The sequence below is a fragment of the Ornithorhynchus anatinus genome, chromosome 16 (assembly GCF_004115215.2).
Source record: "Ornithorhynchus anatinus isolate Pmale09 chromosome 16, mOrnAna1.pri.v4, whole genome shotgun sequence".
Taxonomy (NCBI): domain Eukaryota; kingdom Metazoa; phylum Chordata; class Mammalia; order Monotremata; family Ornithorhynchidae; genus Ornithorhynchus; species Ornithorhynchus anatinus.
Window position 1 is genome coordinate 42,975,095 of NC_041743.1, and position 14,350 is coordinate 42,989,444.

Sequence of the window (14,350 nt, forward strand, 5' to 3'; positions counted from 1 at the left end):
CAGAATTCTAACACTACATTAGTATTTCGAAGCGGGTCGGGGGGAGGTACGGAGGGGGTTGCGGGTGGCCAGAAAGGGGGCGAGGATGAGGGGACCCCCCCCGCTCTGGTGCCGTGGTACCGGCGGCGGGGCGGCCGGCAGGGGGCGCGGGTGAGCTCACTCCGGCCGCAGCGGGCCGGGCTCCTCGCCGTGCTTGAAGACGCTGATGGTCACGTGGCCCTCCTCGGCGCCATATTGGTTCCTGACGAAGATGGCGTAGCGGCCGCTGTCTTCGCTCTGCACCTTGTCGATGGTGACGGTGACCGCCGGGCCCTTCGTCTCCATGCGGCAGCGCTCGCCGAAGGCCACCGGCCGGTCGTTCTTCAGCCAGGAGATCTCCGGCGCCGGCTCGCCCGAGACGATGCACGTCAGGCACAGCGTCTGCGCGAGAGGACACGAGCCACGCGTTGCCCCGGGAGACGGCCACGCCCCCTTCCCCATCATCATTCATTCATTCATTCATCACGATGGCACATCATAACAATAATAACGTTGGTATCTGTTAAGCGCTTAATCTGTGCAGAGCCCTGTTCTAAGCGCTGGGGGAGATCCAGGGTCATCAGGTTGTCCCCCGTGGGGCTCCCTGCCTTCATCCCCATTTTGCAGAGGAGGGAACGGAGGCCCAGAGAAGCCAAGTGACTTGCCCAAGGTCACACAGCTGCTTAGGGGAAGCAGCGTGGCTCAGTGGAAAGAGCCTGGGCTTCGGAGTCGGAAGTCATGGGTTCGAATCCCTGCTCTGCCGCTTGTCAGCCGGGTGACTGTGGGCAAGTCACTTGACTTCTCCGTGCCTCAGTTACCTCATCTGGAAAATGGGGATTCACTGTGAGCCTCACGTGGGACAACCTGATTACTCTGTATCTCCCCCAGCGCTTAGAACAGTGCTGTGCACATAGTAAGCGCTTAACAAATACCAACATTAAGTCACTTCACTTCTCTGGGCCTCAGTTCCCTCATCTGTAAAATGGGGATTAACTGTGAGCCTCACGTGGGACAACCTGATTGCCCTGTATCAAGCAGCGTGGCTCATTGGAAAGAGCCTGGGCTTCGGAGTAAGAGGTCATGAGTTCGACTCCCGGCTCTGCCACTTGTCAGCTGTGTGACTTTGGGCAAGTCACTTCACTTCTCTGGGCCTCAGTGACCTCATCTGTAAAATGGGGATTAAAACTGTGAGCCCCACGTGGGACAACCTGATCACCTTGTATCCCCCCAGCGCTTAGAACAGTGCTTTATACATAGTAAGCACTTAACAACAACAAAAAAAATCAGGTGGTCCCACATGGGGCTCCCAGTCTTCACCCGCATTTGACAGATGGGGTCACTGAGGCCCAGAGAAGCAAAGTGACTTGCCCGAAGTCATACGGCTGACCCGTGGCTAACCCTCTTTCTTGAGCGCCTAGTCTGTGCGGAACACTGGGAATGGACAGTTCGGCAACACAGAGAGACCATCCCTGCCCAACAATGGGCTCACAGTCTAAATGAACAATAATGTTGGTATTTAAGCGCTTACTGTGTGCCAAGCACTGTTCTAAGCGCTGGGGTAGATACCAGGTCATCAGGTGGTCCCACGTGGGGCTCCCAGTCTTCATCCCCATTTTACAGATGAGGTCACAGGCCCAGAGAAGCGAAGTGACTTGCTCAAGGTCACCCAGCAGACAAGTGGATGAGTCGGGATTAGAACCCACGACCTCTCAGGCCGGTGCTCTAACCACTAAACCATGCCGCCAGTGCTCTGCACACAATAAGTGCTCAATAAATCATCATCATCCGTGGTATTTACTGGGTGCTTACTGCGTGCAGAGCACTTTGCATATAGTAAGCGCTTAACAAATACCATTATTATTATTACTAAGTGCTTGGGAGAGGACAATATAAGAATAGACACATTCCCCGCCCACAACGAGCTCACAGTCTAGAGGTGCCCAGCTGTGAGGTAGGGCACCCCAACCGGGGAAGGCCTGTGCCCTGCGGGGGCTGAGCTTCTCAGGCACATGAACTGCGGGGGGCAGGGGGTGTTGGGTTCCCGCCCCCACACTCCCGGCCACCTCCGGCCGACGTACGGCAACCGGCTCCCTCCCGCCGCAGCCGGACACCCGCGACGATATCAACGGGGACGGCTGGCCGGTGCCCTTACCTTGTCTTCCATGATGGTGGCCACGTCGGGCAGCCCCTTCACCACTTTGGCACGGTCTGGAAGAGAACCCACCTGGTGACCTCTGACCTTTCACCAGCCCCCACTGCCCGGTCGCCCCCGGGGTGGGGGGGAACAGAATCTGCCTGCCTCTGACCCATGCTTTTCCTCAGACACCCATCCCGGGCCTCTCCTCCCCTTTCATTCATAAGCTCATTCCAATGTATTTATTGAGCGCTTCCTGTGTGCAGAGCACTGGACTAAGCGCTTGGGAAGTACCATTCAGCGGCAAATAGAGGCAATCCCTGTCCACAACGGACTCACGGTCTAGAAGATGGGGGAAGACAGGCATCAAAACAAGTAAACAGGCATCAGTAGCATCATTTAAAAAAATAGAATTATAGATATATATATATACACATCATTAATAAATGATCCACAGATAAAGTCCCCCGAGAACCGCCTCTAGGTTCAGCACGAGCCTCGGCCGGGCCCAGAGCTCTTCAACTTTCCAGAGTGCTTCCACAGCCGGCCCTCCCTGTGAGAGGGAGAGCGTTATCCCCATTTTACAGGCGAAGAAGCTGAGGCCCAGAGAGGCGCGCTAACTTGCCCGAGGTCACACAGGAGACCCAGAGCAGAGTCGACGTTGGAATTTGGCCCTCCGGCCTCCCAGACTTCTGCTCTTTTTAAAAATGCCTGGTTGATGGTATTCGTTAAGCATTTATTATGTGCCGGGCACTGAAATAGGCGCTGGGGTAGATACAGGCTAATGAAGTTGGATGGTCAGTGTCCCACACAGGGCTCTCAGTCCTAATCCCCATTTTTCAGATTAGGTAACTGAGGCCCTGAGAAGTTACGTGACTGGCCCAAGGTTGCACAGCAACAAGTGGTAGAGTTGGGATTAGGACCCAGATCAAGCTCTTTGTGGGCAGGGAATGTGCCTGCTTTATTGTTATATTTTCTCTGCCAAGCACTTAATATCCATTCATTCAACGTACAGTATTGCGTGCACAGTAAGCGCTCAATAAATTCGATTGTCTGAATGACTGACTGACTTCTGATTCCCAGGCCCGGGTTATTACCACTGAATCATGCTGCCCTTTCTGTCATTCAAACCAGATCCACCCACCCCTGTTCCGTCTTCTCCCTCTAAGCTTTCTTGGGCCGGGGGACCCCATCCCCACCCTCTTCGTCTCTGAAAAGACCCTCCCCCATCCCCGTCCCCACTCTCATTAATAATGCAAACACTCCTGATGGGGAACTATCTGACTGTTTAGGCATCTGTGGGAAAACTGCATCAGTGTGGAAACGGACAGTTGGATTCTTGGTCCACTTACTCTTCTCTATTATCGCCGCAGCTCTGGAAAGCAGAAATGAAGAGCGGGTTAGTTTGCGCTGCAAAATCAGTAGCCCCGTCTTGCCTGCTTAGAAACTCTTAACCCTTAGCTTTAAAGCAGTCGATCACCTTGCCCCTCCTACCTCACCTCTCTACTCGAACCCAGCCTGCACGCTTCGCTCCTCTAGAACGCTAACCTTCTTGTCTATCTCACCGGTGACCTCTTGCCCGTGTCCTGCCCCTGGCCTGGAACGCCTCCCTCTTCCTATCCGACAACGACTCTCCTCCCTTCAAAGCCTTATCGAAGGCCCACCTCCTCCCGGAGGCCTTCCCTGACTAAACCCTCCTTTCCTCTTCTCCCGCTCCCTTCGGCATCACCCTGACTTGCTCCCTTTATACATCCCCCCTCCCAGCCCCACACCACTTCTGTCTCTATCTGTCATTTCTTTCTATTACTGTCTCCCTCGCAAGACTGTAAGCTCCTTGTGGACAGGGAATGTGTCTATTACTGTATTGTGCTCTCCCAAGTGCTTAGTACAGTGCTCTGCACTCAGTAAACGCTCAATAAATATTATTGACTGGCTGACTGAGGAGAAAGAGGAGGCAGGCGGCTTGGACGGTATGTTCTAAGTAGTCAGGGGAGTCCAGGGGAGCCCAGTGTAGGCTTCAGGGGAACTTACTTCAGTCTCTCGTGCTCGGCCATGGCGTCATCAAAAGCTGAGTGAAGGAAAATGTCGTGAGTTTTGGTGTCCGTGCTACCGATCCACCCACTTCCAAGTTGTCTGGATCGCTGAGGGTCAGACCCAGGGGCTTCCCAGTCCAGGGTCCGGTCTCTCACAGAGGGCACGAAGATGGTCGGGGGGAGCCGTGTGCTGGACCCTCTCACCCTTGGGCCATCCGACTCCCCTAACTTTCCCTCCGGTAGCCCATCGTGGACCTCTGATTCCTGAATCTGTCCCGGCCTCCACTTGTTCCCGGGAATGTCTGTGGCCACTACAACTTCCTGTGCTAATCAATGTCCGATCCTGGTCACCGGTTACGTGGGGAGAAGTTTCCTTTTGTTCTTTGGTTGGGTTTTTAAAGTCTTAAAAAAAAAGAAAGGTAGGCTGTGAGGGTGGGGATTTATGTGACATTTACTCTTGAAGAGAGACAGGAAGAGAGACGGAGTGGGGGAAGGAGAAAAGAGGAAGAAAAGAGAGTGAGAAAGGGGAAAGGGAGAGAGAAGGAATAGGGGAAAGGGACAGGGAGAAGAAAGAGGGAGAAGAACTGGAGAGAGATGAGAAAGAAGCAGTTGGGGGAAAGGGGCAGGGAAGGAGAAGAAAGGGGGAGAAAGGAAATAAGGAGGAGAGAGGGAGAGAAGACTGTTCCCTGATTTATTCCCTTTATTCAACGCCCCACCTCTCAGCCTCCCAGCACTTATGTATGTATCTGTAATTCATCTATATTAATGTCTGTTTCCCCATCTAGACTGTTAGCTCAGTACGGGTGGGGAATGTGTCTGTTAATAATAATAATAATAATGTTGGTATTTGTTAAGCGCTTCCTATGTGCCGAGCACTGTTCTAAGCGCTGGGGTAGACATAGGGGAATCAGGTTGTCCCACGTGGGGCTCACAGTCTTAATCCCCATTTTACAGATGAGGGAACTGAGGCACAGAGAAGTTAAGTGACTCGCCCACAGTCACACAGCCGACAAGTGGCAGAGCTGGGATTCGAACTCATGAGCCCTGACTCCAAAGCCCGTGCTCTTTCCACTGAGCCACGCTGTATTGTACTCTCCCAATACAGTGATCTACAGTAAGCGCTCAATAAATACAGCTGACAGATTGACTGACTGAGGAAAGAGAGAGGGAGAGAGGTGATAGGGAGGAGAGACGGAGAGAGAGGAAAGAGACAGTGAGAGGAAAGTTAGAAGAGGAGAGAGGGAAGGGGGGAAGAGAGAAAAGAGACAGGGAAAGGGGGTAGGGAGAGAGAGAGATGCTCCTTATGGACAGGGAATGTATTTGTTTATTGTGTTTAGTAGAGTGCTCTGCTCACAGTAAGTGCTCAATAAGTACGATTGAATGAATGAATGAATGAATGAATGAGAGTGCTGTATGTATGTATTATAATTAGCTTAGTTTTTTCATCAGCCAGTGGGGATCCTTTGGGCTTAAATTGTTCCTTAGGCCAGACAAGACAAGGAGCTGAATGAGGCTCCAGCCTTCCGGACTCCTGGCCCCGACCCGACCCCCGGTCCCCTCTCTCCCTGCCTCCGCCCCTCCCCGGGCCCTCACCTTGGCCGGATAGGTCTGCGGTCAGTTTCCGGGCCTCCTTCCCAGCCAGTAGTTCCAGGGTGTACTTCCCCCGATCGGAGTCTTTGGGATCGAGGATGCGGAGCCACACCTCGGCCCCGAGGCTGCCGGCCTTCACCCGGTCCCCGCTGTCCAGGCGCTTGTCCCTGGCAGGGGAAGAGACAGCGGTGACCCGAGGTCAACGGTGGGGAGGAAGGGGGTGGGGTGGGGACGCTAGGCCCAGGGGCCCCAACTTCAAGGCCGTGGGCTGGAAAGCCACTTCCCCTCGCCAAACCTCACTGTCCTTTCCTGACAGAGCACCCAGGTCTTACAGGGATACCTCTTGGAAGGGCGTCCTCTCTTTTGTTTTTTTGGGGGTATTTATTCGGCACTTACTATGTGCCAGGCACTGTTCTAAGCGCTGGTGTAGATACAGGTTAATGACGTTACACAGTCCATGTCCCACATGGAACTCACGGTCTTAATCCCCATTTTACAGATGAGAAAACTGAGGCTCAGAGCCTTGAAGTAAATTGCCTGAGGTTATATGGCAGATAACTGGTGGAGCCGAGATTTTTTTTTATGGTATTTGTTGAGTGCTTACTATATGCCAGGCACTGTTCCAAGCGCTGGGGTAGATACAAGCTAATCGGGTTGGACACAGTCCCTCTCCCGCATTCGGCTCACAGTCTTACTCCCCATTTTACAGATGAGGTAACCGAGGCCCAGTGAAGCGACTTGCCCAAGGTCACACAGCAGACAAGCGGTGGAGCCGGGATTTGGACCCGGGACCTTCTGACTCCCAGGCCCGTGCTGCATCCCTTAGGCCACGAGAAACACCCCTCCCCCGCTGCCTTACCCATGACAGGACGGTGCTCACAGTCATGGCAAGGGCAGGCGGGTGGGCCCGGTGGATGGGCACACGGCTCGGCAGGTGGTGGGGGCGCGAAGGGGCACGTACTTGTGGTACCAGGTGGTTTTCAGGAACTCTGGGTCGTAGAACTTGACCCGGCTGAAGATCTCGATGCCTTCGACGGTGCCCCGGATCGTCAGCGGGGTGGCCGACAGCGCTGGTCGGGAAGGGGGGAGAGTTAGAGAAGCAGCGTGGCTCAGTGGAAAGAGCCCGGGCTTGGGAGTCAGAGGTCATGGGTTTGAATCCCGGCTCTGCCGCTTGGCAGCTGGGTGACTGTGGGCAAGTCACTTGAGAAGCAGCGTGGCTCAGTGGAAAGAGCACGGGCTTGGGAGTAGAGGTCATGAGTTCGAATCCCAGCTCTGCCACTTGACAGCTGGGTGACTGTGGGCAAGTCACTTAACTTCTCTGTGCCTCAGTTACCTCATCTGTAAAATGGGGATTAACTGTGAGCCTCACGTGGGACAACCCGATGACCCTGTGTCTACCCCAGCGCTTAGAACAGTGCTCGGCACATAGTAAGCGCTTAACAAATACCAACATTATTATTATTATTACTTCACTTCTCTGGGCCTCAGTTCCCTCATCTATAAAATGGGGATTAACTCTGAGTCCCACGTGGGACAACCTGATGAACCTGTATCTACCCCTGCGCTTAGAACAGTGCTCGGCACATAGTAAGCGCTTAACAAATACCAACAACATTATTAGTATTATTATTAGAGCTCGAGGTGGTGCCTCAGGTCCTGCCGGACTGTCAGCTCCTTGAGGGCAGGGATCGACTCCGTTAGCTCTACTGCTCTGTCCTGAGAGCTCAGTTCAGTGCCCTGCACTCAGTAGACTGCCGGCGGCTCAAGGCTCCTCAGGTCGGGCCGAGGAGGACAGGCTGAGCGCCAGTTGAGGGTGGGCTGAGGAGGAGGACGGGAGGAGGAGGATGGGATGAAGAGAACCAGCTGAGAATGGACTGAGGAGGAAGGGCAGAGGTGGACGGGCTGAGGCTGGGCTGAGGAGGAAGGACTGAGGAGGACCGGCCGAGGAAGATGGGTTGAAGAGAAGGGGCACTCACCGCTGATCCTGCACAGCTCCCGGACGATGTCGTCCCACACTGCACACAGAGGAAACCCGGAGCGACGCTTTAGCGTCCTGCCTCCCCTGGAGCAGATGGGGCCGCCCCCCCCGCTGCCCTCGGCCCCCGCGGCGGGTCTCTGTGGGAAAACGGCTCGCCTCTCCTTGCTCTCCCGGCCCAAAGTCCACCACTAATGCCCCCGAGCTGTGCTGTTTACCCGCAGGCGGAGGCCGCCACGGAGGTGAGCGGAGGGAGTAAGGGGCGAGGGGTCCACAATCGGGCTGGGTCAATGTAACGACCACATTAAGGTGGAGTTTCACAGCAACTGGACGCTCAGGCCCCCACCTGCAGCGAGATCACGGCCTGAGAAGGGGCCTACCTGCGCCCGTGAGGTCGAGCGTGGTCTCATCCTCCCCTCGGTCATCGGACACCATGGCGCTGTACACTCCCTTGTTGTCTTTGGTCAGCTGGTCAGACAGTGCGGGAGGACCAAGAGAGTGAGAGGGGGTTAAAAACTGGCTCAACCACCGCGGTCAGGGGTGGGCGAGGCGTTAGGTCTCTGCCTGGAGGCAGAGGGCTGGACGGCGTGACCTATGGAGGTCCCTTTCAGGGCTGGGGACGAGGCCGCTTCAGGCCCTGGCGGTCACGGACAACCACAGCTGGGGGGAGAGCTCAGCCCCCGGGTCATCTGGGTCCCACCCCTCACCCCCTCTTCTCCTCTCCTTCCTCTCCGACCCACAACCGGGACCAGACCTCCCAACACTCAGAAAGTGAGTTGTGGGATTTATTTAGCACTGACTGGGTGCCAGGCACTGTGTTAAGTGCTGAGGTAGCCACAGCTTGGGCACAGTCCAGTGGGTTGACGGTCTAAGGGTGAGGGGGGAATCAAAGACCTTAACCCCCCATTTTACAGGTGAGGACGGTAGGGCCCAGAGAGGCAAGGCTCGGCCAACTCCGTTCTCCGTTCGATCCGCTGATCACAGTGCTCTGCAGACAGTAGAGGCCTGGTAAATACCACGGATTCCTGGCTCGATTGGCTGGCAGCTGCCACCGAGAAGGGGCAGGGATGGCGATAATGGTATCTGTCGGGCGCTTACTATGTGCCGAGCATTGTTCTGAGGGCCGGGGTAGACACAGGTTAGTCGGGTTGGACCCGGTCCCCGTCCCCCATGAGGCTCCCGGTCTTCATCCCCGATTTACAGAGAGGAGACCGAGGCCCCGAAAAGTGAAGTGACTTGCCCAGGGGGTCACACCGTGGCAGAACCGGGACTGGACCCCGGGTCCTTGTGCCTCCCAGGCCCGGGCTCTCTCCACCAAGCCACGCCGCATCTCCCACCCGGGGGCCCACTCCCCACGGCCGGTCCGGCCCCGGGGTACCTTTTCCAGGCCTAGGAGCGCGGCCCCGCTCTGGGCGTCGTACCGGCCCTCGGGATGCTCCCGTTTCTGGAGGAGCCACTGGAAGCGGGTCTCTTTCTTGGTGTTTGTCGCCTGGGCACCGAGGAGACCCCCGCCGGGTGAGCGCGGTGGGGGTGGACCCCGGGGCCCCCCGCGCTGACGGGGCCCTCCCCGCCGGGGAAGCCACGGGAGGATTGGACAAGGCCCAGAAGCCTTTGCGGGGGCAGGCCGGCTAACGCCCCCGGGGCCTCGGCCCCGTCCTCCGCGGCCTTCGGCCCGCCCCGTGCGGCCCCCGGACGCGTCGGTCCCTCCGGCCTCCCACCGGACCCCGACGTGAGGGGGGTCCTTGCCTGGCAGGTGAGCAGCAGGCGGCAGTCGTCGGTGGCCTTCCACCGCAGAGCCTCCGAGAAGTAGGGGCCTGAGGAGACAGGCAGCGCGGGACCTGCGGCGCCCCCTGGCGGACGGGCGCAGAAGCCCCCAATCCCGCCGCGCCCCCTGGCGGCCGGACGCAGAAGCCCCCACCCCCAGGGCGCCCCCTGGCGGCCGGACGCAGCGCTGCCTCCCCCTCCCGCCGCGCCCCCTGGCGGCCTCCCGCCAGAGAGCACCTGCTCACCACCCAGGCAATTCTAGGAGGATTCACATATCACTACAAATAAAGGGGGGGGGCGGTATTCGGTAAGCGCTTACTATGCGCCAAGCACTGTGCTAAGCGCTGGGGGAGATACAAGGAGATCAGGTGGTCCCACGTGGGGCTCCCAGTCTTCATCCCCATCTGACGGATGAGGGAACTGAGGCCCACTGCACTGAAGTGACCGGCCCGAGGTCACCCGGCTGACTGGCGGCAAGGCCGGGATACGAATTCATCATATACCAATTCATAGATTCCGATGTGGGAATTCTACACGGATTCACATATACAGGAACTCGCATATTCATATAGAAAATGCATACGAATGCATATTTAGATGAATTAGGAATCGTACACGAATCATATCCAGATTCATATAGATGAACTCACATGTTCATATATATTCATACGCACCTATAAATAGTATATGAATTCATATATAGATGAATTAGGAATCGTATACACATTCATATAGATGAACTCACATGTTCACATATATTCGTATGCACCTATAAATTGTATATGAGTTCATATATAGATGAATTAGGAATCGTATACAAATTCATATAGATGAACTCACATGTTGATATATTCATATTCACGTATGAATTCTTATATAGATGGATTAGGAATCATATACAAAATCATATATACATAAACTCATGTTCTTATATAATAATAATAATAATTATGGCATTTGTTAAGCGCTTACTATGTGCAGAGCACTGTTCTAAGCGCTGGGGGAGATACAGAGTAATCAGGTTGTCCCACGTGGGGCTCACATTTTTTTAATCCCCATTTTTACAGATGAGGGAACTGAGGCATAGAGAAGTGAAGTGACTTGCCCACGGTCACACAGCAGACATGTGCCGGAGCCGGGATTAGAACCCACGACCTCTGACTTCCAAGCCCGTGCTCTTTCCGCTGAGCCACGCTGCTTCTCTGATATAATTAATATATTAATATCGATATTAATATGTATACATTAATATAATTAATATATTAATATATGCATTCTATATGCATTTGTATTACAGATGAATTATGCACCATACATGAATCATACACAAATTCATATACATGAACTCACATGTTCATATATATTCATATTCATATATGAATTCTACATGAATTCATATATAGATGAATTTTGAACCATGTATGAATCATATACAAATGCATACATGTGAACTCATATATTCATATATTAATTAATATATAGGAATTATAGTTGAATTCATATGTAGGAATTAAATGCGAATTCATTCATATGAACTCAGATACAAATTATATATGACTTCATATATAGATGAATTCCGAATTACATATGAACCATATGCAAATTCACATTCGTATATGAATTATATATGAATTCATACATATGAATTATAAATCAAACACAAATTCTTTATTTATATATCAATTACTTATATACATAATTCATATATTTATACATTATGCATTCATATATATGAACTATATATATAGTTGCCCAGCACTTAGAAAACTGCCCAGCACTTAGAACAGTGCTCGGCACATTGTAAGCGTTTAACAAATACCAACATTATTATTATTATATTCATATATAATTCATATATTCACACTATTCATAATAATAATGTTGGTACTTGCTAAGCGCTTACTCTGCGAAACACTGGGGTAGTTACAAGCTCCTCCGGTTGTCCCACTTAGGGTGCACCGTCTTCATCTCCTTTTTACAGATGAGGGAACCGAGGCCCAGAGAAGTGAAGCGACTTGCCCAAGTTCACACATCTGACAAGGGGCAGAGCTGGATTAGAACCCACGACCTCTGACTCCCAAGCCCGGGCTCTTTCCACTGAGCCACGCTGCTTCTCATACTCTTCTACTTAGGTTGTGAACCCCATATGGGACTTGATTATCTTGTATCTGCCCCGGTGCTTAGCATAAAGTAAACACTAAACAAATATTATTATTATTGTTATTATTAATATTATATCCTGAGGGGCAGAAGCAGGAGGAGGTAGATAGCCTTATCCCCTTAAATCTTGGGCAAGTCACTCGACTTCGCTGGGCCTCAGCCACCTCGTCTCTAAAATGGGGATTAAGAGCGTGAGCCCCATGTGGGACGGGGATTGTGTCCAAGCTGATTAACTCGTAGCTACCTCAGTGTTTGGCACATAGTAAGCGCTTAATGAGTACCATAATTATTACAATTAATTATTTTACAGATGAGGAAACTGAGGTCCAGAGAGACAGATGAGACCTCTGTCCGAACACCTCCCCTGTGCTTAACGCACATCGCACTTATTCTGATTATTCTGATTCTTATTATTAGAACCGTACCTCCTAATGCCTTGCTAATACTAATTAATACTAGTATTAATACTCTCTTACCTTGCTTTTTCTTCCAGTCCCTGCGCTTGTCCGAGGATTCCTTCAGAACCTTGTCAAAACCTGCAAACACGGAGAGGTAGTGAGGTGAGGAGGTCAACCTTCGTCAGCCCACACGAAACCTCTCATCGTGAAACCTCCAAGTCCTCGCCTTACCTAGACCAATCAGTCGCCTTTCAATCAGTGGTATTTCTTGAGCGCTTATTGCCCACGGAGCAGTCAGTCGATGGTATTTATTGAGTGCTACTGGGTGCGGAGCACTGTCCTAAGCGCTTAGGAGAGGACAGACACATCCCCTGCCCACAAGGAGCGTACGCCAGGGACTTTTGCACCGTGGGAGCCATTTCTGGAGGGGAGGCTGGGGCAATGGGAGACCGCAGGGGCGACGCGGGGGGTCTGCCTGCCCGGGAGGCCGGAGACCGGGCCCGGAGTCCTGTCGGCCTGAGCTTTGCCTTACAGACGGTGGGAAGAGCACCGGGAGAAGGGCCTCCTTGGACACTCCAGGATAGAGCGGGGTCATGAGCAGGAAAACCTGTGATTTCTGGGGAGAGTCACGTCCAGAAACTAGGTCCCCTCTCTCTCCCTCTCTTTCTCCCTCCTCTCTCCCTCTTTTTATCCCTATCTCTCCCCTTTCATTCACTTTCCATCTCCATTTCTCCCTTTGTCTTTCCTTTCCTCTCTGTCCCTCTCCATTTCTCCCTTTGTCTTTTCTTTGCTCTCTTTCCCTCTCCATTTGTCTTTCCTTTTCTCTCTTTCCCTCTCCATTTCTCCCTTTCTCTCTCTTGCTCTCCCCTCCGTTTTCTCTTTCCCTCTTTCCATTCCTCCATCTCCCTCTCTCCTCTCCTCCCTGCCCCGATCCCAACCTCCTGAGTCACCGTCTGTCTCCCTCATTAGACTATCCTGAAGCCTGGAACACGCGCTCTCTGTACGAACCCTCAGTACAGAGCTGTGCATCGAGGAGGTGCTCAGTAAGCCCCACTGGTGGCTTGCTGGATCGACTGTAGACTATAAACATCTTGTGGGCAGGGAACGCGTCTCTCAACTCTATCACACTGTATTTTCCCAAGTTTTTAGTTCAATGTTCTACACACAGTAAGCGCTCTGTAGATACCATATATTGATTTCTGGCTTTTTTATGGTATCTGTCGAGCACTTACTATTTGCCAGGCACTGTACTAATCGCTCGGGTAGATACAAGCTAATCAGGTGGGACCCGGTCCCTGTCCCACATGGGGTTCAAGTCTTAATCCCCATTTTTGCAGATGAGAGAACTGAAGTAAAGAGGAAGTGAAGCGAATGACCCAAGGTCACGCAGCAGACAAGAGGCGGAGCTGGGATTAGACCCCACGTCCTTCTGATTTCCAGGCCCGGACTCTAGCCGTTAGGCCACACTGCTTCTCATTGATTGATTGATTCGATTGATTCCTCTGAGGCCCCGCTATGAGCTGCGGGATCACACTTCCCCCCTTCAAAGCTCTACTGAAGGTTCACCTCCTGCAGGAGGCCTTCCCAGGCTAAGCCCCTCTTCTCCTCAGCTCCCCCTCCCCACTCCACAACACGTGTATATATGGATATATCTACAATTCTATTTATTTATATTAATGCCCATGTATTTGTTCTGATGTGTATATTTACAGCTATAATTCTATTTATTGATATTGATGCTATTGATGCCGGTTTACTTGTTTTGATGTCTGTCTCCCCCCTTCTAGGCCGTGTGCCCGTTGTGGGCAGGGTATTGCCTCTCTTTATTGCCGTATTGTACTTTCCAAGCGCTTAGTACAGTTCTCTGCACACAGTAAGCGCTCAATAAATACGATTGAATGAATGAAGCTTCTCCCTCCCTCCCTCCCGACGTACTGTCGTCCACCAGAGCCAGGCTGATCTGGTTTCGGGCCTTCCCGTCTCGGAGCTGAGCCGTGTACGTGCCCCTGTCCTTCTCCGAGAAGTCGGGGATCACCAGTTCCACCAGACCCCCTTCTCTGTCGAACTGGATCCTGTGGGTCTGGGGGAAGAGAAAACCATTAGACACTGCTCTCCGCCTTCCCTTCCCTTCCCTGGAATGGGCTCCGGCCGGCTTCACGGGGTCACCGTCCGGGGGATGGACAGACTGTAAGGATGGACAGACATCCTAACTGTCCCTCTAGACTGGAAGCTCATCGTGGGCAGGAACTCAGTCTATTTATTGTTGTATTGTCCTCTC

The 14,350-nt window shown here is 52.9% G+C and overlaps 1 protein-coding gene across 1 annotated transcript in view; it reads right to left on the reverse strand.

Moving 5' to 3' along the window:
* MYOM3 (myomesin 3) overlaps window positions 1–14,350 on the reverse strand; it is a 41,310-nt gene continuing 26,960 nt past the window's right edge. The window contains exons 25-36 of the mRNA XM_029080351.2: window positions 14,008–14,152; window positions 12,151–12,210; window positions 9,497–9,564; window positions 9,129–9,239; window positions 8,131–8,218; window positions 7,752–7,790; window positions 6,737–6,845; window positions 5,779–5,942; window positions 4,184–4,220; window positions 3,505–3,527; window positions 2,171–2,226; window positions 1–420 (exon numbers count right to left, since the gene is read on the reverse strand). Of these exons, the coding sequence (XP_028936184.1) occupies window positions 157–420; window positions 2,171–2,226; window positions 3,505–3,527; window positions 4,184–4,220; window positions 5,779–5,942; window positions 6,737–6,845; window positions 7,752–7,790; window positions 8,131–8,218; window positions 9,129–9,239; window positions 9,497–9,564; window positions 12,151–12,210; window positions 14,008–14,152 (1,164 nt within the window). The 3' untranslated portion in view covers window positions 1–156. The remainder of the gene's footprint in view (window positions 421–2,170; window positions 2,227–3,504; window positions 3,528–4,183; window positions 4,221–5,778; window positions 5,943–6,736; window positions 6,846–7,751; window positions 7,791–8,130; window positions 8,219–9,128; window positions 9,240–9,496; window positions 9,565–12,150; window positions 12,211–14,007; window positions 14,153–14,350) is intronic.